General features: G+C 30.8%; 5 protein-coding genes across 7 annotated transcripts; 3 read left to right on the forward strand and 2 right to left on the reverse strand.

Annotated features, from left to right (window-relative positions):
• Positions 1–4,538: 4,538 nt before the first annotated feature.
• On the reverse strand, positions 4,539–5,976 carry LOC115702845 (large ribosomal subunit protein eL36y). The gene is made up of 4 exons (XM_030630283.2): positions 5,821–5,976; positions 5,502–5,606; positions 5,125–5,324; positions 4,539–4,719 (listed from the first exon to the last, which is right to left on the reverse strand). Exons 2-4 carry the CDS (start codon positions 5,601–5,603, stop codon positions 4,689–4,691), a joined length of 333 nt encoding a protein of 110 aa, XP_030486143.1. The 5' UTR covers positions 5,604–5,606; positions 5,821–5,976; the 3' UTR covers positions 4,539–4,688.
• A 3,635-nt stretch (positions 5,977–9,611) lies between these two features.
• LOC115724257 (histone H2A.1) lies at positions 9,612–10,357 on the forward strand. Its single transcript, XM_030653702.2, has 2 exons — positions 9,612–9,898; positions 9,983–10,357. Exons 1-2 carry the CDS (start codon positions 9,695–9,697, stop codon positions 10,208–10,210), a joined length of 432 nt encoding a protein of 143 aa, XP_030509562.2. The 5' UTR covers positions 9,612–9,694; the 3' UTR covers positions 10,211–10,357.
• A 5,577-nt stretch (positions 10,358–15,934) lies between these two features.
• On the reverse strand, positions 15,935–19,158 carry LOC115702842 (protein THYLAKOID ASSEMBLY 8, chloroplastic). Of its 3 annotated transcripts, none has more exons than XM_030630281.2 (3): positions 18,805–19,128; positions 18,539–18,721; positions 15,935–17,312 (listed from the first exon to the last, which is right to left on the reverse strand). In XM_030630281.2, the coding sequence occupies exons 1-3, from the start codon at positions 19,126–19,128 to the stop codon at positions 17,307–17,309; spliced, it is 513 nt and encodes a 170-aa protein (XP_030486141.2). In that variant the 3' UTR covers positions 15,935–17,306. The 3 variants fall into 3 exon arrangements, with proteins under 3 accessions (XP_030486141.2, XP_030486140.2, XP_030486139.2); XM_030630280.2 differs by having other exon boundaries at positions 18,485–18,721; XM_030630279.2 differs by lacking the exon at positions 15,935–17,312 and having other exon boundaries at positions 18,195–18,721; positions 18,805–19,158.
• LOC115702841 (expansin-A20) lies at positions 16,073–17,651 on the forward strand. Its single transcript, XM_030630278.2, has 3 exons — positions 16,073–16,551; positions 16,625–16,946; positions 17,031–17,651. The coding sequence occupies exons 1-3, from the start codon at positions 16,158–16,160 to the stop codon at positions 17,332–17,334; spliced, it is 1,020 nt and encodes a 339-aa protein (XP_030486138.2). The 5' UTR covers positions 16,073–16,157; the 3' UTR covers positions 17,335–17,651.
• LOC115702840 (glutamate--tRNA ligase, chloroplastic/mitochondrial) lies at positions 19,079–24,144 on the forward strand. Its single transcript, XM_030630277.2, has 14 exons — positions 19,079–19,218; positions 19,332–19,622; positions 19,711–19,829; positions 20,167–20,288; positions 20,371–20,553; positions 21,239–21,357; positions 21,502–21,550; positions 21,637–21,738; positions 21,892–21,994; positions 22,139–22,202; positions 22,424–22,538; positions 22,940–23,040; positions 23,327–23,483; positions 23,619–24,144. The coding sequence occupies exons 2-14, from the start codon at positions 19,351–19,353 to the stop codon at positions 23,847–23,849; spliced, it is 1,737 nt and encodes a 578-aa protein (XP_030486137.2). The 5' UTR covers positions 19,079–19,218; positions 19,332–19,350; the 3' UTR covers positions 23,850–24,144.
• The last annotated feature ends 462 nt before the right edge of the window (positions 24,145–24,606 follow it).

Consider the following 24,606-nt stretch of genomic DNA (forward strand, 5'->3'; position numbering starts at 1 on the left):
TTTACTCGAGGACGAGTAAAAGCTTAGTTTGGGGGAATTTGTTAGGTTATTTTTAGTATTAATTTTAGATTAAGTTTAGTATATTTTTAATTAAGTTTTAATCGTGTTTGGAGCATTTTTACGCTTGTTATCTTTTATTTTTACAGATTTAAAATAGAAGAAGATTAGAAAAATATCAGAGAAAAAGATAAAAAATATCATGATATTTAAAATAGAGAAAATTGTGGAAGCCGAAACTTCAAGCCTGAATTCGACGGTTTTCTGATTGAATTTTGGAAAAAGTCAAAACATGAAAGTTCTAGATCTCTCTTTTATCTTTCCGGAACATCTTGAATCGTTCAATTCCGAGCAATATTGAGAGAGTTATAGTCCAAATACTATCAGTGGACGCAGCAGAAAAAAATATCTCGTTTGAGGTTTCCCAAAAATTTAAATTCGAGTGGGAATTTAAATATTGCGTTTTTTCCATATTTTTAGGCCTTCAATGCCTATATAAAGGGAAGAAGGGAGTTGATTTCATCAAGCAATTTTAGAGAGAAAAACAGAGAGAATACAGATGGAAAGTGGAGAGATCAACTGCAATATTGGAGGCATTCTTCAGAGGGTTTTCAGCATTCTTCTCTTCTCTATTTTTATCTCTTTTCTTAAAGTTAATATGTGTGATTGTGCTCTCATGAACATGTGTAGCTAAACACTTTAATTAGGGTTAGATGGATATTGTTTAACATTGTTTATGGTTTTAATATGATTAATTTTCCCCCTAATTTCTATGTATTCTATTTTATTTGTGCTTAATTACTTTTAATTGCCTGATCACCAATTAACTGTCTATGATTTTGATGCGAGATCTGAGAAGTGAGTGTCAAATATGCTATAGTAGAATAGAACTGAATTTCGATATAGGACGAGAGTACCTATATGGTTTAGATACCTTATAGGGTTTTTGTGTTTAATGCCTGTTGCATGTTAAATTTATCACGAGAGTAGAAAGTTTGCATGTAATTGAGGTTTATATATCTGAGAAGACTATAAATTACCTTAGTAAACCTGCTATTGCATTGGAATTAATATTAGGGAAATAATCATATTAGACCATATTCAATAGAAACAATTGAAATCGACACCCTAGTTTTTATTAACTTTAAATTTTCTTGTATAATTGTTTCTTACTAGTTTCTTATTCTTAATTCTTTCTTTATTTTTTATTTAACCAAATAGAAGTAAAAGTTTAATTTTAACGTACTTAACTACACTCCCTGTGGGATCGACCTCACTCCTAGTGAGTCTACTACTTTAAACGATACGTACACTTGCGTGTGCAAAAATATCGCAACAAAAACTACCGTAAAACAATAAAACAGAATAATTAAAAACAACTGTGGACTAACTAAAAAATAATCGTAGGATAACAGTGAAAACTTAACACATTACACAGTATAAAACTTACATAGAATTTTTGAAAAGAAAAATACAGTATGTTTTAAAAAAATTCTGCCCCACAATAAACTAATTGAAAATTTTAGTATGTAGTGTAAAATTTGCATATTTTTATTTATAAAAGTATAGTTTTAAAATTGGAAAATTACCCATCATATACCATCTTTTTTTTATTCAAATTTACAGTTTTAAAATATGACATATCTAGCACGTTAATTGCAATTTTAATGTTGTGTCTTATGAATTGGTTAAGCATGCTTTTATAATAGATAATGAACTTTATATGATTTATCAGATTTTAATATTATCGATCGATTTGAGCGTATATGCAGAAATCTTTTTCATTATTACTGCAGCATCTAAAATTTTGTTGTTTTTTTCTTGCTTTTTCAAAAGTATTTTTCAATTACTTTAAAAAATGATAAATAATCAAATAGTTACTTTTTCATAAAAAAAAAAAAATTATTATATATCATATTATTTTGAATATATTTTAGTTAACTTCAACATTTATTTGTATACATCTTAATACTTAATTAGTTATTTTTGAATTATATTGTGGGATCTCATTATTTAAAATCCATTTCAGTAACTTTTAAGTTTATTTTCGAAACAAATAAGTTACCATGTAGTATTACAAGCTACTATTTTTAATTTAAAAAAAAATGAAAAAATATAGAAATTTTTACACCAAAAATCCATTTTGCACACTTTATTACATATAAACCTATACACGGTTAAAGCAACTTTTTTACCTTTTCTTTATATTTTATTACACATATACCACATACACATCACATCTATGCATCAGTCACGTCAACTCACCTATCAACCATCATGCATCCCTCAATCACTTCTCTCTCTCTTTTTCTTTTGTTTTCCTTTGATTTTTTTATTTCATTTCAGTTTTTTTTTTTTTGAAATAACAAATAACCTCCATTGTTGAACATTTAACTCCCCACGATTCCTCAACCATTTTCCCTCTCATTTTTGTTCTTCCAAATTTTTTCAACTCCCACTAAACCATCCCATAACCTTTTTCTCTCTTTCTTTTTGTTTCCCAATCTTTATATAAAATGGATGTGACCCGTTCTTCTTCATCTCCTTCCCCTGTTCAAAAAAAAAATTCAAAATGGGTTTGAAATCACTAGCTAATAAAGCTAAGGGAAAACGTCCTTTTATTGAGGAGGAGGACTCTGATTTTGCTCCTCCATTAACGAAGCGTGGGAGAGCTCCTCCTAAGAAGAAAACAAAGGTCCGTGTGCAAGAAAAAATGGCTGAAGATGTTTATGGGAAAAACAATAATGTTGGTGCTGCTGTTCGAACTGAGGTTTGTTTTCGGTTTCATTTTCGTTTCCCCCCATTTTAAACATTTTCTTGTATTTCCATTTCATCGTTTTGGTTTTTTCTGGTTTGTGATATTTTAGGTTTTTCATTTTAAAATTTCGTTTGGTTTTCTTTGGATTTTTAGGACTTTAATTTTGTTTAATCAATTTTATTTTGTTCTTGGGTTTGGCATTTTAGTTTGTTTCTTATTACTTTCGTTTCATTTTTGTTGTGTTTTATGTTCTGTTTGTGTTTCTAGTTTTTTTTAGATATTTTGAAACATTTGTTTTTGTTTTAGTGTCTCTAATCAGTGGGTTTTAGTTTTTTTTTTTTCTAATTTTTTAATAGTTTAATATGTTTATGTATGATGTGTTTTGGGAATATTATTAGGTATAGTTGTTTGCTGTTCTTTTTTAGGTAACAATTCGATTTAGATGTTTGTAGTTTATATTCGTAGAGTTGTTTCTGCTTGTCAGTTTGTTTTTAGTTTTTTTATAGTTTTATTATAGTTTGTATACTTGTTTATTTACAATTTATATTTATTGTTGTTAATAAACTATAATAAAACTAAAATGAAACTATTAAGAAACGTTTAAATTTATTTCAGAAACTAACTATTTCTTAAAGTGTTTTCTCCTTTTCTTATTTCCAAAATAAATTCTTGCAAACAATTGAATTAAACTAATATAAAATAATGATGCAACTGTAAATCAACTTGAAAAACCACAACACTTAATTCAATTTAATATAGTTGTGGTCATTGTGCTTTTTCATCAGTTTTATTTGAATCAGATCAATTGAATTAATAGTTGTATTTTTCTCGTTTTGGTTTCATTTTGGTTGTTTTGCAGTTTTGAAACGAGCGCGTATTTTCATCTTCATGGTTCGCTCCGTCTGTTGAAGGCTTAGTGCATGTGGTATTTTTGTAAATATTTGTATGTGGACTGTATAAATGTTTAATGGGCCGGCCCAAAGTATTTTTGTAATTTTTTTCCTTTTTTGTATTTTTTTGTTTTTTTCCCAAAAATATATCATGGACGTTTAAATCAGCCATGACTTTCAATTGTGAATTATATATTTCTAACAAAAAAATTGTGAATTATATTAACATTTTAATGAACTAAAAAAAAGTTAGAAATAACTTTACAACTATTACAAATAATGTATATTTTTAGAGACCAATTAGTTATGATGTTATTCGAACTTTCTTCCATGGCCAACAACTTAGATAGATGAAGATATTCAAGCTCGGCATGAATAAGATTAGTAGAGATTTCTGTGTAAGTGGGTGAATCATGGTCATCATTGTCTTAACTCCCTATGACTAAAAAGATCATTAGATGAAATTGTAAGTTCATGTTAAGCTAATGGTTTCAATTTTTGAAATATTTTCTAAGCTATTTTAACTTGCACCTTTCAACCCCCTTGCCTAGTCTCAATCTCAAACATAACATAAGAGCTTTCACTAAACAATATCCATTTTATGATTATCCTATTTGTCAAGGAGCCATCTTGATCTTGGTTGAGGATTTTAGTTTCGAATGAACTTGTTGTAACAATTTTCAAGTCTCCAAAATTGAGTTTGGTGAAGCCGCATTATAGTATCATAGTAGAAACTATTAAGCATTACTCAATAAAAGTTTAATATTGGCTCATTTGAAGTTGAATTATGTAATGAACTTATAATCCACAACACAATTGATAATTATAAAGACATTATCTAAAATCAAAACTGTAACCAAACTTGGCCACACATAATTGTCAAATAACTATCATAAAACCAGAAATAAAGGCCGAATTTCATAATTTCCAGAATTAATGTCGCTTTAACAAACAAATATTTTAAATGAAGTCTTGTCTCAGATCAAAATCTCAAAGGAACTTGGATTCTAAGGCTAACCCAAATACAACTTGAAAAAGAATTATCATTTCTTCTTCTCAGTAGCTCCACCAGATCTGCGAGCAGACAAAAAAAGAAAATTAAAAACAGAACGAATCAATCTTTATAAATTCTATTTCGGGGAGCCAAAAACAACAACAATAGCACGATTAAAACAAATTGAATGTTATAAGGCTAAAAATCAACTCAATTGAAGAAAAACTTGAAAAAAACCTCAGGCTCAGAACATTATTCTAATACTCAAGTTCTTTCGAAATTACCACAAATCAATCTTTACACTACATAATGCATAATTGAACCATGTTATAAATTCAATTTCAGGGAGCCAAAAACAACAAGAAATGCATGATTAAAACAAATTCAATGTTAAAAGGCTAAAAACCAACTCAATTGAAGAAACACTTGAAAAAAAACCTCAGGCTCAGAGCATTATTCTAATAATCAAGTTCTTTCGAAATTACCTCATCTTGCGGAGAACATTGGACATCTCCTCACGCTTCTTCTTCGCCCTCTTGTGGGTTCCGAGCTTCCTCTTTGCTACTTTCAAAGCACGCTTGTCCTTACCAACTTTCAAAAGCTCAGTAATCCTCTTCTCATATGGTGCAAATCCAGCAACTTCCCTAATCAAGTTTCTGACAAAATGTACCCTCTTACTGGTTTTCTACACCAGAAAACAAACAAAACCCATTTCAAAAAAAAAAAACACTCTTTTCACATCACAACATTAGAATCATACAAAATGTGAAAAAAAAAAAAATCAAGATTCTTGCTTACAGGCCTCAAAACATTAACAATCCAGAAATTATACAAACTATGAAACAACACAAAATAAACTTACTCCTTTGCGGTCAGAAGGCCTTGGAGCTAATTCCTTCTTGGTCACAACATGTCCTTTGTTCAAACCCACAAAAAGCCCCGTATTAGGCTGTTTAGGAGCCATTACCTGGATCAATAAAATCAATCAAACTAAGATTACTAACAGCTCCTATCAATTCATTTCAGCTTATCATAGAACATAATACGATTTTGCTTCTGAAAATGAAATAAATCCTATAAATACAAGGAAATATTTGAACAACAATTATCCAGGAAACTCTGAAAATTAGAGCAGAAGCCATAAAGAGATCAATTAACACAGAAGATAATAGGTGACTTACGATTGGTGTTTACGATTCAGATGAATGAAACCTCTCCTCCTCCTTGCAGGGACCAAAGAAATATAGGGCAGAGACAGTCTCTCGCCTTTATATCCCACCAAACAAAACCCTAGCTAGGGTTTGGGTTTTCCTTTCATGCTATAGCTGGGCTGGGCTGGTCTGGGCTGCTCTTTCTTCTTTGGGCTTTTAAATTAATGGGCCTAAGCCTAACTACTTTTTTCTTCATCTTTATGTATACTACTCTTTTTTCTTAAATCTTACGAGTAGGGTGAATTTTCATTTTAATGAGTTTTAAAGTATGAGTTTATAAAAATATGGTTTTTATTCAAAAAAGTTATTTGTATGACAATTTTAGAAAGAGTTAAGAAAATATAGGGAAAACTTAGGTTACTCTTACTCGATTTTCTCATATTAGTATAAGTTAATTGGTTATCCTCCTTATGGTACCTAGTTGCTTTTACTTGATTTTCTCATATTTTTTAATTTTTCTAATAAAATAAATTTTTTGAAAAAAAAAAAATATATCTTTGCACAAGTATAAAAATTCATAAATTTTGCAATTTCCTCTACGAATTATTACAAAACTATAATGTCAATTGTATATTAATAATTTGTAGTCAATTACTTATTTAAATTACAATTAAATATTTTTGTGAAACTAGAATTTGAAAGGCTTTCACTATATGAAGATGAGTTCGCACCTAGCCAAGGATGATTTTGAATGATCACTGCTGACTTTCCAATCTTCAAAACTAGAATTTGAAAGGCTTTCACTAGATGAAGATGAGTTCGCACCTAGTCGAAGATGATTCTCGTAAAGGAGTTGAAGGAGATCTTGGTTGATCTGATGATCACCTACTCATCAGGGTTCATCTAAAAAATGAGGGAGACAAATGGTGAAAGTTGGACGGGAGAAAGGAGGAAACATGTGTATTATGCCCACCAAGCCGAATCAAATAAAAAATGAGGAATTTCATTCCAAAATGGAATTTCCAAATCCAAAAGTCCAAAATTACAAAGAATATCCAGAAATTTTTTGAAAACGTGTAAAAGGGTGAATTCGGACAATTTCAAGCCAGAAGTGGCATGGAATTAGAAAGTCATATGACCTAAGCATATGTTAGTCAAAATTAAAAGCCTTAAATATTTTTTACTATTGGATCAGTCGAGAACAAGTTCAAGAACACATAAATTTGTAGCACGAAATTTAGAAAAACAATGCATATATTCAACAAAAAATGCATAAAGAAAAAGAAAAGATAACTTACCCATTGTGTGAAGCTTTCTCAACGTGCTAAGAGGGTTTTAATGATGGAGATTCCAACAACTTTTCTTTAAAAATTCAAGAATGAAGAAATAAATTGTTTACTCTAGTTTTTTGAGAAATCAAATGACTAAAAGAATCCCACTGAAGCTTAAAACCCATTTTATAAGTATTTTAGAGGGATAATTAATTAATTCAAAATTTAATTTTTTAGATTTCCCTTCAAAATGGAATGTTAGCACTCATTACAAACGGCACAGACGTCACACATGTAGTGTCGTGCAACCGTCAATGTGTAATTTGAGATGTAGCTTTTGAGATAGCATTAAATGTCCCAAACATCGAAGAGACATTCAATCAAGTCACTTCGGATCAGAGACAAGAACTGGACAGGCGTAACTTCGTGGTCGAGTAAGTCCACATGCAACCAAGAAGATCTCGCACGAATTTGGGGGCAAATGTTATCCAAATTTCTACACAATGATGTGGCATCCATCTAAGTGACACGTGGAGTACATTCCATAACCTGGGCGGACAATTCTACTCTTAGTAAGTCGTATAGAAAGAATTGATTCTCAAGCTCACATACAGAAATTGTGACATCTGAGAAGAGTATGCATATACACCGTTACACCCGACCAACTTTTAACAAGCAAGTGTCTTGCATGCATCGACCAGGGGATGCAAGTTAGCAATCTCAGAGATATATCTTATATGTCTTTAAGCTTGCAAGTTACGACATAATCCCTAAATTCATAGGATGAATTTGTATCTTCAGAGAAGAAACACAAACAACCTAAATTGCCTAATTTCCTTATTGTAATTATTCTATTTTATTTCTTATTGATTTAGGGAAACCAATTTCATGTAATTAATTCTTATAAATAGTGGACTCATTTTCACTATTTAGGGGGCGATTAAATTCAGAGAGAAGACTTGATATAAAAATAAATTACTCAGAGGTAGTTGTGAGAGCTTTAGAGAGATATCAAGTCATTCTTGTTCATTTTCTCACAAATTAATACAATTAAAGAGAAGTAGGCTATTACCAACTATAAGGGGTTTAACATCTATAAAATCTAGTATTTTATGTACTTTATACTATTTATATTTTGTTATTTAATTATTCTTAGTCACTTTAATTTGACTTACTGTCATTGACTAAAAGCGATGTCAACATATATAAATTAAATAATATTTTTAGTTATTATTTATTATATTAATAAATAATTAGTTTTCTATTATTTTTTTTTTTTGATTTAAGCGTTTATATTAGTTTTCTATTATTATACTAAAAACAATTAAAATAATCGCGCTAAGAGTTATATTTTCTAATATTATTATAATTCAATTTACTCAAATCTATTTTAATCTAATCTAATAAAATTTGGTTGGATTATACTGAACAATTTCACTAATCAAGTACTTGGCTTGGCCATGGTGGAGGACTAGATTATTCAATTTGTCCCATTTATGTGAAATTAGTTATCCCATCTAGCACTATCAGATAAATAATTCATGCACATATAATTATTTTTAATTTTTTAATTTTGTAAATATATTTTAATCTCAAAAAGAATATAAATGAAATAATATCATAGATTTATTATTAAATTTATTTATTAAAATATATAAAAATGTTTATTTTTAAGTTATCATAAATAAGCTATTAAAATTTTAAAATAATATTAATTATATATTTTTAAGTTACTATGTTAAAGCATGATAAATTATTTAATTAATATACTGATAAACACATTAAAATTATTACAGAATAATACAGGTATTGGTTCGAATCCCAAATTATGCATGTTATAATATATAAACGCTTAAATAAAAAAAAAAAATAAACACATTAAAATTATTACAGAATAATACAGAAAAGGAAAATTAAAAAATATAGGGAAATTCTACAATGCACTCCCTTAAAATGGATACATTGATGCACCCTTATTTGTTTTAGCATCTGAAAATAATTTTGTAGTCAAATTTTTGCTCATGGTCATGTACGTTATAGTTATTTAAGACATCCTGCAAAATTTTAAGAAATTTGGAAAAGTTTAACACGCCGAAAACTACGTTCAAACAGTGTATTGCACGCGTGACTATTTTATTTTATACGCGTGTAAAATAGACTGTTTGAACATTGTTTTCTATATTATAAATTATTCGGAATTTTTCAAAATTTTGTAGGTTATCTTAAATAACTATAACGTACATGAATATGAAAAAAAAATTAGATTAAATTTTTTTTTCTGAATGCCGAAACAAGTCAAGGGTGTATTAGTACATCCTTGTTAAGGGGGTGCACTGTAGAATCACCAAAAAATATATATTAAGAGTGATATTTAAAAATTAATTTTCTTTTTAGTATTGAGATGAAAAATTCTTTTTTTTTTTTTCAATTTCAAAATAAAAAAAAAGTTCACAATGTATTAATCCCATTTGTCGAAATGAAACCTCGCGGATTGCCAGCGTGGCAGAGCATTCCCACGCTAATCCGGCCCCTATATAAACTCGCATCCACCGTTCCCACCAAACTCATCAAATTCAAATTCAAATCAAATCAAAAACTCCAATCGTTTCAACAAAACCTCTCAACTTTCAACAATGGAAGCCACCAAATCAACCAAGGGAGCCGGAGGAAGGAAGGGTGGAGATAGGAAGAAGTCCGTCACCAAATCCGTCAAGGCTGGACTTCAGTTCCCCGTCGGTCGTATCGCTCGATACCTTAAGAAAGGAAGATACGCTCAACGTACTGGTACTGGTGCTCCCGTCTACCTAGCTGCCGTTCTTGAATATCTCGCTGCTGAGGTAAATCTATTTTTCTCAGATCTGAATCATTTCAAATGCGATTCTTTGATTTAGCAGAGGTTAATATTTTTGATCGAAATGCAGGTTTTGGAATTGGCTGGAAATGCTGCTCGTGACAACAAGAAGAATAGAATCAACCCTAGACATGTTCAATTGGCTGTGAGGAACGATGAGGAGTTGGGTAAATTGCTTCAAGGTATAACAATTGCCAGCGGTGGTGTTCTTCCTAATATTAACCCAGTTTTGCTACCGAAGAAAGGTAAAGCTACTGAATCTGAGAAGCCTGGATCGAAATCTCCCAAAAAGGCCTAAACGTATTAATGGAAAATAATAGGGAAAAATTAGGTCTTGTGTTTCCTGTTTTCTTCTCTGTTTTAGTTATTGGTGCAGATATGTAGTTCGGTATATAGTAACTTCAACTTATCTCATTAATGAATGAACGAAATTATTCAGTTCTCATATATAAACATATATTCATTATGAATGTTTGTACAATTCAGTAGTGATGGAAATGAGGATGGGAATTGGGTATCAAAGAATCATTTCAAATTCATTTGGTCTCTGCTTTTCTTGGTAGTAAAATTTCATGAGTCTATGACTTAAACTCAAATGCATGGACCAAGTTTTTGACACAACACTTGTTCCAAATCTAAATTTTATGCCTTAAAATGAGGGGAAACTTGCCAATAATTTCAGAACATTTATATAATCTTTTGGTCAGAAATAAAGCTACTTTCAACTGTTAATTAGTTAATTAATTATACAGCTACTACTCTAACTGTTTATATGACAAACTCATTAATCAATGAAGCTAATTATTCTCATTTTCATGTTTCTTAACAGCTTCACCAACAAAACATAATTAAGGAAAATAATAATGCTAACACTATTAATTAATGAAAGCATATTAGTCAAAACAACATTCATTAAATCCAATATTATATCCAAAACAAATATATTTAGAATATACTACACTTTCCATTAGTAACAACACTTTTAATATGAGTTTTTGTCTTGACATCAACTCCATACATCTAAGATTTTGAGGTGTCAAGTGTTCTTCAGTACGAATTATTGGACTATTACTGTGTTGTTAATCTTTTCTAATAGTTGTATCCTATGCTTGATTGTTACATTCACGGATTCTATGTCAAATTCATTGAAAAATCACATCTATTCCTACACATATATATTGAACAAGAAAGAGAATAAAATGAAGTCCTTCCTTACTGCTATATTTTCATATGACAATCCAAGATCTTCCTCAACAGTTTTACAATCTAAAGACGAGTGTCGACTCGTAATACTATTGAGATCTTACTTTTGTTTTAGGGAAGAATTATCCAATAACTATCTTTACCGCACTGTAAAATATTTTACTGAGCTTATTCATGGACTATAAACCTATAACATTAAGTTTGAATAAATTAAAACTTAATAATTAAAGTCTTTATATGAGTTAATTTATTAATTTTGATATTTTTTTCACTGTGAACTTAAAATTGAATTCTTTATGTAGTAGATTAGTTTATAGAAATTTTTTCTTAAGTTTTCTATTAATATAATTATCTTACAATAGTTTAACCATCCAATAAATTAGTTTATAAAATAGAATGGAAAAATTACCATTTTACCTTTCTAATTTATTTCTTAGTCTTTAAGTACCATTAATTCACCAGTGAATAATTAATCTATAATCTTATTGTAGATTTAAGCTCAAAATCATTTAGTATTAGAATTAACTTTTAAGGAAACCAATACAACCTGTTCAGAAGGATTAAATTCCTTTTTGTTATTTCATGTTCTCAACTATCCATATAATTAAATCTCCAACACAAAAGTCATTAACCTCATTCTATTGTAAGACTTTAACAAATGAATTAAAAATTCAATTAACATGAACATAAGATCATGAACACCCCGGATTTAGGTTGATCTATAAACGATCATATGTTATGATATGAATACTAGTCTTTATTATTAAATGACTTTTATATAAAGACTTTGATTCATATCGGTTCTTGACTCCTTGTCATATATAATCGTATTGTATAAAATACTTTTACTAAGATGTGTAACTACATTAATAATTCGAATCTAGATTTTTTTTTATACTTAATATGCCGCACTTACAACCCCAATTAAAGAATTTCAAAAGTTTAATTAGTTGTTGATTATTTTATTCATTCATGTGATTTTAATTCTCTTGTACTAATACAAGATCACATTCTCAATAATGAATATGTAATTTTTTGATATTTACATAAATTATTCAATAAATAATTAACAATTCAAATATAAAAATAATAAACCATTATATTTTTTTATTCAAATTAAAATAATAAATATCTTTACTTGCTTTTAGGACACACTTCTAACAATCTCCTACTTATACTTAAAGCAAGTGAGGCATTTTTCTCAATCCCATATTGCATACATGTCCCTCAAATTGCTTTGCTAGAAGCGTCTTTGTAAACGGATCTGCAAAGTTGTGCTCTGATGTGATTTTCATAATGGACACATCTCCTTGATGTACGATTTCTTTGACCATATAGTATTTGCGCTCTATTTGCTTTTCCCATTCGTGGCTTCTTGGTTTTTTTTGAATTAGTCACTGCTCCAATGTTGTCATAGTAAAGTATAAGTGGTTTCTTTATGTTTGGAACTACTTCTAGATATGTGTATAATTTTTTCAACCAAACTGCTTCTTTAGCTGCTTCACAAAAAGCTGCTATATATCCAACTTCCATAGTTGAATGAGCTATGTTGGATTGTTTGATGCTCCTCTAAACTGCACCACTACTAAGAGTGAACATTGTTCCAAAAGTAGATTTTCTACTATCTTTTTGTGTGATTGAAAATCAGAATTAGCGTATCCAGTAGGTTCAAGGTCGCTATATGAATATACTAGCATATAGTCATTTATTCTCCTAAGATACTTGAGAATGTGTTTCACCGTAATCTAGTGTTCCGAACTTAGATTTGACCGAGAACAACTGATAATGCCTACTGCATAACATATGTCAGGTCTTGTACATAATATAGCATACATTAAACTCACTACAACAGATGTATATGGATACTTTCTTATGTCCTCTTGCTCTTGAGATGTCTTAGGACATTGATCTCTGCAAAGAGTAATTCCATGTCTGATCGACAACTAATCCTTCATGGAATTATGCATAGGGAACCTTTCAAGTACTTTATCAATATTATTTTCCTATCTCTTAGGATTTTAGGTAGCCTTTAATTAGAAATAATAAAATGAAATAGAATAGAAAGGAAATAATTTTTATTCTACTAATTTGTTTTGTTATATTTTAAAATGTTAAAATATCATTCTAATGAAATAATTTTTTTATTTTGGTAAAATGACTTTTATTTTGAAATAGATGGAATAATGATTCTGATGAAAAAGAAAAAATATTAATAATTTTCTATCAATTTTATTTTTTTATATATGTTTTAAGTTTAATTTTATTCTATTCTTATTCCAACTTTTATTTTTATTCTTATAATTTCATTCATTTTATTTTTTCTGCAAATAGATGATGTTCTAAAATATATAATGTGTTCATTGTTCACCAACGAAAAAAAATATTTTTTACATTATTTTAAAAAGAAAATAAAATTAAAATTTTGAAAAGAGTGAAATAATTATATTATTTTTTAATATATAAAATAGCCACAGCACCCCACATGGCGTGGCACCTTTGCCGCTGATTAGGTCTTGATCAAATGAGTCAAAGAGAACTTGACTTTAGAGTAATAATTTTTTGATATAAATACCATTCTTTTGGACTATATGATATAGAAGGTATTTTGGTAAATTCTTATTTATTTTGGAATTTAAAGGAAATTTTTAGTTTATTTTTGTATGATCTTATATATTGCAGCTATTTAAAAAAATTTGTAAATTTTTAAAAATTTATAATCTAAAAAAATAAGATTTACAAAATTTATTGCACGTGCTTCTATTTTTTTTAGACACATAATAATTAATTATTTAAATTTTATTTTTAGTAGTAAACTATTCATATTTTTAAAAATTTATAAGTAAAAATTAAACTAAATTTCTTATATATAAATGCTTTTTTTTTTGCATGGTGTGGTTTTAGTGTTGTTGCTTTTGATGTCATATAGAATTAATGAAATAAAGCTGAGAGTATATTCAATGAACATGAAAGTCGTACATGCAGACTACCCCACCTACTATGAATCACATTTACTTAAATCATGCATCTCAATATCTCATTACTAATGTCTTTTTTTTTTGAATGATAATTTATAAAAATTATTAATTAAATCACTTATTTTATTAAATGATAAAGTAAATACTGTAATTTTAAAAAATAGTAAAAATAGTATTCTCGATAATTTTTTTTAATATAACTAATTAAAAAATAATTTTTAGTACGGACATATGCAAAAAATATAACTACTTTTATCATAGTAGCTCTATATCGATTTATTATTAAATTTTATTTTGACAAAAAAATCAGTTCGAAATTCTAATTTTACAATTTTAGAAAATAAAAAATTTATTTTATCATTTAACAAAATAGAAAGTCCAATTAATAACATTTTCAAAACACAGAATTTAAAATGGTATTTATTTATTTTTTCCACATTGTTTTGCTTCATATTATCTGTAATTTTATATCATTTTACTTTAATCCATTATTTTTTTGGAGATTAAAATTGAGAGAGCTTATTTTCTTGCACGTGTTGAATGAAGTTCATCATATACCTTCCTTCACCATCCATTGAAAGAAAGAAAGGTTTGGTTTAGATCCCAATGCAATAAAACTATAGTCTCTATATGATGAGGTAATTAATTAATTTCTCAACTTAGCTAATAAGCTGAAAAGAGAATGTGATTTATTAAACTAATGGACATTGGACAGTACTCTATAATAGATTAATTAGTGGTTGATACACTAACACTACTCTCAAGTCTCTAACTCTACTTTATCAAAAGAATAGCACAAACAAAAACGACCTTTTCATCAACACCAACCAAACATATCTCAATATAAACAATCCATATGCAAATATTAAAAGCTAGTTTCTTCATTACTTGTTCTAGGGCTTTCCGCTTTGTTTGTCTGCCACCATCCCAAAAAGAAGTCTCATACTCACAATAGTTAAATAGTATTGTTATTAGATACCAGTGTACTTGTTATGTACTGATTTTTTTTACTATAATAGTTATTTTTCATAAACATAATCAAAGAGTAAGCGCCCAAATTATGTATCGAAATATATAATATTTCAATGTACTTTACAAGAGTAGGTTTCATCCAGAATGTACTCGTGGTTGAAAATACTGTATCATCATTAAGTGTTGTATACATTGTTATTAAAGATAAAAGAAGAATAATATTATTGAATGAAAATTTTGAATTGAATCGTGAACTACGTCACTTTCTTTAATATGTTCGTAGCACTATATGTAAGCAGTCAAAAATTATTAACGGTTCTCAGGATAAAACAACCTAGTCATATACTGTATTGGATCCCCACTGCACAATAGAAGACTATCTATTCCACACACACTAGATACTCTCTTATTTTATAAAAAAATCATTCACTTTGTAAGGGGCACTTTAAGAGGTGCCAAACATCAAAAGAGGTATTATATTGTTTTTGATGCATATCAATATCATGTCCTATTCATTTTGATTTGATAAATAACATGAAGAACCATTAATTAATCAAAAGATACCATATTAGGATAGTGTTAGACACCTTACAAAGCTAAATAGTAATTTTTTTTTAGTGTAGTTAAAATAATTCATCTTTAAATTTTTAGCTGAAAAATGATAAAATAGTACTATTTTACATGCAGAGATAATTTTTTAAGTTGTTGAGCTTCTTCAAATATTTTTCTTTAATATTTTATTGATTTTTCTATTTTTATTTCAACATTAATTGTTTGTTTATTTTTTAAAATTAATAAAAAAATATTTACAATATAATATTATAATGTTGTAAAGAAATTTATAAAAAAAAAAATTGATGTAAGATGTAATGTAAAAATGTGAACTAAAATAGATAAAATTGAATTTTAATAAAGAAGAAAACTAAGTGCTCTTATATTAAGTGACTTAGTTTCTCGCTAGAAAAAGAAGCTAAGTTAGAATGAAAAGAGAGGAAACATTACTGTATTCCATAGTGTGCAGTTGTGGACCAACACACCCTCATTTCTCTTTCTTCTCCTCGCAGAATGTGCCAGCTCCCCCCACAAATGTGAACTATGGTTTATATGGGACACTACTCACACTACTATTGGGTTTTTGACAAAGTTACCAACTTTACTACAGACTTAAGGGTCCAGTTTCATTCCAGCCCTCAAAGTCTTCTTCCTTCATCTCTCACTCAGCTAAAGCTACATGATTTAGGTCATTTGTCTCAGAAGAAAAAAAAAAGAAAAGGAGGGCTTTCTTCACATTGCATCAAAAGAAAAGAAAAAAGAGTAAAGATAGGAGCTTTCATATTAATAATGTATCTATCTGCCATGGCTGCCTTCTATACCACTCTTCTGTGCTTGATTCTACTTCAAATATGGGTCACTGCTGTTGCCCAGAAAGGACAGTGGAAAACTGCAACTGCAACCTATACTATGGATTCAGATAGTTCCATCATTGATGGTAAGTGTTTTTGCTTCTACTACTTGCATTCATTCTTTTTTCTTACACTAACTTCTGGTTTTTCATGTTACAGAAGGAGCTTGTGGGTATGGAGATCTTCACAAAAAAATCACTTATGGGGAGTATAGTGCAGGTCTAAGCAGCATTTTGTTTAACAGAGGTAGTACCTGTGGAGCTTGCTATGAGTTAAGATGTGTTGACCACATCTTGTGGTGCCTGCAAGGAAGTCCATCTATTATTCTCACAGCTACAGATTTCTGTCCTCCAAATTATGGGCTTTCAGCTGAATATGGTGGTTGGTGTAATTTCCCCAAGAAACATTTTGAGATGTCAGAGGCAGCATTCTCTCAAATTGCAGAGAAAAAAGCAGATATTGTTCCTGTTCAGTATAGGAGGTAACACACTAAAATGGTAAATCTTTAACTTTCTCTGTTCTTATGTTGAACTTTTGAGTGAAAACCTTTGTGTTTTGGATGTAGGGTGAAATGTGATAGAAGAGGTGGAGTGAGATTCACTATGAGTGGAAACTCTCACTTTTACCAAGTTTTGATCACTAATGTTGGGTTGGATGGAGAAGTGGTAGCTGTGAAAGTGAAGGGTTCAAGAACAGGTTGGATACCAATGGCAAGAAACTGGGGACAGAACTGGCAAAGCAATATCAACCTCAAAGGGCAGCCTATATCTTTCGAGGTGACGGCTAGCACCGGAAGAACACTTGCATCTTACAATGTTGCTCCGGCAGGCTGGCAATTCGGTCAGACCTATGAAGGGAAGCAATTCTAATATCAGAAGCTCTTAAACTTGGATACAAAACTATTATCATCATTATCAAAATCTCATTTATGTAAAACAAGGATTCTAAAGTTAAGAACTTTCAAATCCTATTCATGAGTTCATCACTAGATAATGTCATTCCAAATCTCCATCTATCCCGAAAAGATCAGGTTGTAGTCAAAAAGAAGGGAGAAAGTAGTAGTAGAAAGTTGAAAATAATAGGAATACGAGGTCCCAGTTTTGTATCTTTATATATATTGTTTCAAAAGTAAAACTATATGTGGATGGAATCTGTAATTAGAGGAAAAAGTATTGTTGTGTGGGAAGATCCTTACCTTGTGTTATTCACTCTATTCCGCTTTCATTACTATGCTCTCTTTTATTTTTTCTTACACTTCAGCTAAATAGCAGTATAAGTACTTAAGTTTAAAGTTTGTAAGTGACATAAACTAATGTTTATTTTAACGGCATAAGTACCTAATATTTATAAAACTATAATTGTTCTCTAATTTCATCAATCCAGACTCTGTTAAGGGTCAGATTCTAGATCATTGGGTTAAACAAACATATAGTATCAGTTACTTTCAAATGTTCTATTAATAAATTTAAAACAGAATTTATACTAACGAAACTAGTGTAAAATTATAGTTTTACAAATATTAAGTACTTATGCCGCTAAAAATCAGTATGAGTTTATGCTATTTACAAACTTAAAATTTTGAGTACTTCTAATTGTATCGCTATTTAACCTAGAAGCACAATACTAACCAAATATGATCAAGCCTAACATGGTACTAATCAAGCAAACAAAACATTTACTAAACAAAGAGAAAGATTCAATTTTTAATGGTTAGATAGCTAAGACAATAATCATAGTGGTATACTCAATTTCATTTCAACTAAGTTTCAGCTTACATATTCAACACAAAGAGAAAGATTTGAGAAATCTCCTCATTGATGAGACCAATATAGTCATGTATATTTTCACTATTCCCTAATGTCTGAGTGTCAATTCTTCTTCTTCTTCCAAAAAGTTCAGAGATTCACCATAGAATTTTTTAGCATCCAGCCTCAAAATATTTGAAGAGCCAGTCTCTCCCATTGATTCTAAACCATTTATCAGTATTCTAAAAGTTATTCTATCTGGATCACAACCAACCTGTTTCATCAAATTATAACACTCCATTGCTAGCTCTGCCATGTTCAAACTTACCAAAGTTTTCAACAGAGCATTGAAACCCTCAATTTCAGGCTGTAAATCATCTTCTCTTTTCAAATAAGAATGAACAAGTTCAACTTCATTAATGAATCCATTGTTACCCAATACTCCAATCACATCACCATACAAGGAAACCCGAGGTTTGTACCAGATTTCTCTTCGAACATCCTCAAAAACCTAACCCAACAACAATGGCACAAAATCAGTCTCAATTTTTAAACAATAAGAAAGAAAAGAAATTGTTTTTTTTTTTCTCTAACCTTGAGAGCCAAGAGGCATTCATTCTGGCGAAGAAGTTCGCGGAGTACGGCCACCATATCGAGCTTCAACAATCGTCTGAATTTGAAATCGAATGCTTGTTCCAAACTGTGATGGTCTTTTTGAGCTCTCTTAAGAGCTTGGACAGTCTGAATCGCTTCGATGCTGAGGTTTCTACCTTTCTGTAATGGACGGGGGTTGTTGCTCCGGTCTCTCATCGTCACCATTAATCTTCTTTTCCTGGGAATTTGGAATTTGGTGGAGGAGTGAGGTAGAGAGATGATGAGTGTAAGTGCTTCAGTTGCAGAGTACGACAATGAACTCATGGTAGCTCAAGTTTCAGACTTGGTTTCCACGAGAAGAAGAAGAACCATGTTCGGAGATGTTAAAGTGTAGAAAACGACATATTTGTTAAGGTCGTTTGTTTTGTGGGGGTTCACTAACGACATGTCGTTTAGCTAACGCAATAGATAGATTCTGTTTTTATCTGATGAATTGAATTTCTGATTCTATCTTTCTCGTTTCCCAGCTTTGAGAGAAATCCAAACATGGCGGCATTAACAGGAGCGCCGTGGATGAGGATTAGGGTTTTTCCGGAGGTTGCACCTCCATTTCTACGCCATTCTTCATTGTACTTCACGAACCGGAGAGTTTCAAATTTCTGCAGGATAAGGAATTTTTCAGTCTCGGCATCTTCGATTCCCGATAATGGAAATATTGCTGCTGAAGGGGTTGTACGCGTTCGTTTTGCTCCTTCACCTACTGGAAATCTACATGTTGGTGGTGCAAGAACTGCTCTTTTCAATTACCTTTTCGCCAGGTTCTCTCTCTTTCTCTCTCCCCAACTTCAAATTATGATTTTATCAGAGTTTTGTTCGAGTTTCAAGGTTGTTTTGATGTAATTTCAGGTCCAAAGGAGGGAAATTTGTTCTAAGAATTGAAGACACTGACTTAGAAAGATCTACTAAAGAGTCTGAGGAAGCTGTGCTACGAGACCTTTCTTGGCTTGGTCTTGATTGGGATGAAGGTTCTTCTTCTTCTGATAATTATCTTTTGCTTGAAAATCATTTCTCAATTTTCCTTCTGTTTTTGAAGAAAATCATTATGAGCCAAATTGCTTTTATGAACAAGTACTAAGTAATAGTGCAAGGAACAAGACCAAAACTTGGCCATTTCTGTTTTAGAGGAACTGATTTAGGCTTAGCCCCAAATGATTTAGTAAAGTTTAGGTTAGGATTTAGGAAGCATTCGAATGATGTCAGTTGAATTGAAGATGGAGTTGGCTTAATGAGTCAGTATTGATCTTTCCCACAATTTTTCGATTGCTATGAATTTTTAGTAATATTATAAGGTGAAAATTTCAGGACCTGGTATTGGTGGAGATTATGGTCCATATAGGCAATCAGAAAGAAATTTGTTGTACAAGCAATATGCAGAGAAGTTAATGGAAACTGGTGATGTTTATCGCTGCTTTTGTTCAAGTGAGGTAATTCTCTTGTAATTTTGCAATTTCATTTCATATATATGCATTGTTTTTGTTGATGTTAATTTTAATACTTTACTTCCAGGAACTAGAAAAAATGAAGGAGATTGCAAAACTAAAGAACTTACCTCCAGTATACTCTGGAAAATGGGCCAATGCAACAGATGAAGAAGTAGAAGAGGAGCTGGCAAAGGGAACCCCATATACCTATAGATTTCGTGTACCAAAGGAAGGGTTTTTAAAAATCAATGACCTTATCCGAGGCGAGGTAATTCTTATTTTCCCCTATTCTTAGTTCTTTGAAACTAAATTTCTTTTGAAACAGCCATAGAATTTTCTTAGTTCTTCCATTAGAAGAAATGAATAGGAAATTCAGTTGACTGATTTGTCTTGCTTTTTAAGTTTTCATATCATGGTAGATACGGGTTATTTACAATGTCTGTGTAAGGCGCTGTTTGGTTGGAGGTAATGAAATGGAATGGAATGGAAATGACACAATTTTTATTCCATTCCTTTATTTGGTTGCATTTTAAAGTATTCACCATTTTGAAATAGAAAGAATGACCACTCTAATGCAAGATGAGAAAAAATTTAATAATCTTTTTTATCAATTTTTTTATGCATTTTAAATTTGAGTCTATTCCTATTTCTGTTCCCATTCCTATTCTTATGTTTTGATTCCTCTCAACCAAACTCCACCTTAATGTACTTGCTCAAGAATAAGATTAGCTAGCTAGTAAGTTTAATTACACAATTGGCCTTATATTTATACATTGTTCCATTTTAAATTATGAACATTTTGCAAAGGGTTGTTAACTTTGTCACCATTTTATGAAGGTCAGTTGGAATTTGGGCAGGTTTATTTACATGTTGCTCTTGTAATTATAAGTTCATACCTTGTTGAATTGTGCACAAGCTGTATAGGCTGTTAACTTTGACATAGTGTTATGAAGGTCAGTTGGAATTTGAACACACTTGGAGATTTTGTCATAATGAGGAGCAATGGACAACCCGTGTACAATTTTTGTGTCACAGTAGATGATGCTACCATGGCCATATCACACGTTATCAGGTACTTTAATATATTTAGGAATATTCTATGTTATTGTGGCCACCTCTGGTTTCTTCACTCACTTGTTACTATTGTATATATTTCCCTCCAGTTCATAATGTTTCCTCTGTTGTATGCCCTCTTATTTTTGACATACTATTTCAGAGCAGAAGAGCACTTACCAAATACTTTAAGGCAGGCCTTGATATATAAGGTAATTTTCAAACATTGTAATTTTAATTTTCTTCCCTTTTGAAGTCTTTGAGTGATTCTGACTTCAGTTTATAATCATTATTACAGTCTCTAGGATTTCCAATGCCAAACTTCGCTCATGTTTCCCTTATCCTTGCCCCTGATCGGAGTAAACTGTCAAAACGACACGGTGCAACTTCAGTTGGCCAGGTATAGTTCCCTTGTATGTTACTTTTGTGCTTAGATTAAGTATCATTTAGTCTCTCTTTTCTGGAACTTATTTTTTCTTTATTTTTTCAAATAGATAACTTCTTTATATTGAGTTTTTGGTAATGATTATGAATAGCTGATTCCGTCTAACAGTTCAGGGAGATGGGGTATCTTCCCCAAGGAATGGTTAACTACCTTGCACTATTAGGTTGGGGTGATGGAACTGAAAATGAATTTTTCACCCTTGAGCAACTTGGTTAGTGATCTCTTGGAACATATCTTTTCTGTTTTTGGTTGTCTGTTTTTGTCTCACATTCTCAGAAACTGTGGTATGAATCTGCGGAGATAAATGCTTTAATATATTATTTATCATCTCTGAATTTTTAATTGATATTTGCAGTTGAAAGTTTCTCAATTGATCGAGTTAACAAGAGTGGTGCAATTTTTGATTCCACCAAATTAAGGTGAGTAACTGTTATTATTTTATTTGTTTGTTTATTTTCAGAGAAACAATGGTCTCTATTTTATGGTTTATTTGCTTGTGCATTAACATATTTTGGACAAACAAAGTGCTTATCTTTACAATTTTTAATGTCAAATCAGTGACTGATGTGGTGCGGTTTTTAATCCATGAAGCATTGTTTTATTAAATAATTTTCTTATAATTTCTTCTTCTGCAACTAAGGTGGATGAATGGTCAACATTTAAGAGCTCTTCCCTCTGATGAGTTGACAAAGCTTGTTGGTGGCCGGTGGAAAAGCACCGGTATGCTGACAGAATCAGAAGGGGCATTTATAGAAGTAAGAATTCTGCCCTCCTGTTTTTTTTTTTTTTATGCGACTACCCTCCTATTTTTTCCCCCTTGGATTGTGTCTCTAGAATCATTATACTGCGGGAGTAGTTTAACTGTTCTTACTTTAAATCGCAATCCAGTGGACTATTTTTGTGGACTGAATTTTATATGGAATGCTCTGAAGTGGATCATTTTATGTAGATAGTCCTCTTATACATAACTATTGTGCTAGACAGGTTGTTCACTATGCCATGAGTTGAGAGGCTTTAAAAATTGGATAACTTTCTTCTTCAAACTAATTAATGGCTTCATATTGCATTTAACGGCTTCATATTTCATTTAAATCATAAGATTTTTTGTCCTGTGAAGCGAAGTGTGTGAGTTTTTACAGTGTGGTTTGTACAATAGGAAGCAGTTGAATTGCTAAAGGACGGGATTGACGTGATACCAGATTCAGACAAACAACTGTCAAACTTGCTATCTTATCCTTTACATGACACTTTAACCAGGTGAATTCAATTTCTCATCCTTGAATTTCTGTTTTTTCTACAATTTGAGTTTGCATTGCAAATCAAATACTGGGAAACTCTTCAATAAATCTGCTTATGTACAATATGAGATACTTTCCTTGACTCTAAGGTTAACAGTTGTGTTGGTATATCTAAAGTCTTAAAATAAATTTGGTTATCAAGTTACATTAAGGGAAAAAAAAGAACATTTTAGTTGGGGATTTTTGCTGCAATGAAGCAACAGTAATGCTGTAAGTGCTGTAAATTTGGTGGGTTTTGTCTGCAGTGCTGAAGCCAAACCTGTCTTGGACGACAATCTGTCTGATTTTTCAGCCAGCCTTATTGCCGCTTATGACAGTGGTGAACTCCTTACTGCTCTTGAAGGTGGTCATGCTGGCTGGAAAAATTGGGTAAAGAGCTTCGGCAAAACACTGAAGCGCAAGGTCAATTTTCTCTTTCTCACTCTTTCAGACACATGTTTACATCCCTTTCCATATTTTCATTCTTTAGTTTAATGCTTCTTAAAAATGTGATTAAACTTTCATGACAAACTAACAAATATAACGATGCTCGTGCAGGGGAAGTCTCTGTTCATGCCACTTCGAGTTTTGCTGACAGGAAAACTCCACGGCCCAGATATGGGTGCAAGCGTAGTTTTACTTCATCAAGCGGGAATCTGTGGAGTTGTTGCTCCTCAAGCCGAGTTTGTACCTTTGAATGAAAGGTTCAATATGCTGAGGAAACTTGACTGGGAAGCATTAACCAAAAATCTGCCACTCGTGGAGGCTACCGCCACAACATCCAACTGAGAATTTACAGTTTTGATCGGCTCTGCAGCTAGGAATTTTTTCTCCCTCTCAGCTTAATAGTCTTTCTTTGTGCTATAATAATTTGGTGTTGGGTTTGGTAGTTTCCTTCTAAGCTCACTAATTATTACAATGCTAAGGTACACTTAAGGTTCAAGGGTCATTGTCCACCATTCTATACTTATCTATTATTGACATTTGAACTAATGTATGCATTTTTTTTGGATTGTATTTGTACCCCTTCCCTAACTTGTGATGCACCCATGATGTGTAAATGAAAAGTCGTTTGTTTTAATAATGTCTCTTGTAAGTTGAATTGAGCCCATGTATGTGGGATTCGACACCACAATGAACTAATGTTTTATTTAGTTAACGATTCTTTATAATTTTTATTAAAGTAAAATATATGACACCTGATATTAAATTGTATCAATAATAATATTACATATTATAAGAGTACTAGACATCATAGTGTCTTTTAGTGTATTTCTTTCTTAATATACACTATTCTATTTTGAATAAATAGAAAAATAGAATGGTATTCTTAATTTTAAATCATAACATTCATTTTCTTTGAATCTGTATTCACCATTTAAATATGAGCAAATTGACAAGCATGGAATCTATCAAAGGAAAAGAAAATAAAGAAAAGAGAAAAATTCTAGAGTTCTTTCTTAAAAGCTTGGCATAAAGTCAAATGGAAAATTGGCAAAAAAATAAAATAAAAAGATGGCACTAGTGGGATTATTTGTAGAAAAAA

Source organism: Cannabis sativa, chromosome X (assembly GCF_029168945.1).
Source record: "Cannabis sativa cultivar Pink pepper isolate KNU-18-1 chromosome X, ASM2916894v1, whole genome shotgun sequence".
Classification (NCBI taxonomy): Eukaryota; Viridiplantae; Streptophyta; class Magnoliopsida; order Rosales; family Cannabaceae; genus Cannabis; species Cannabis sativa.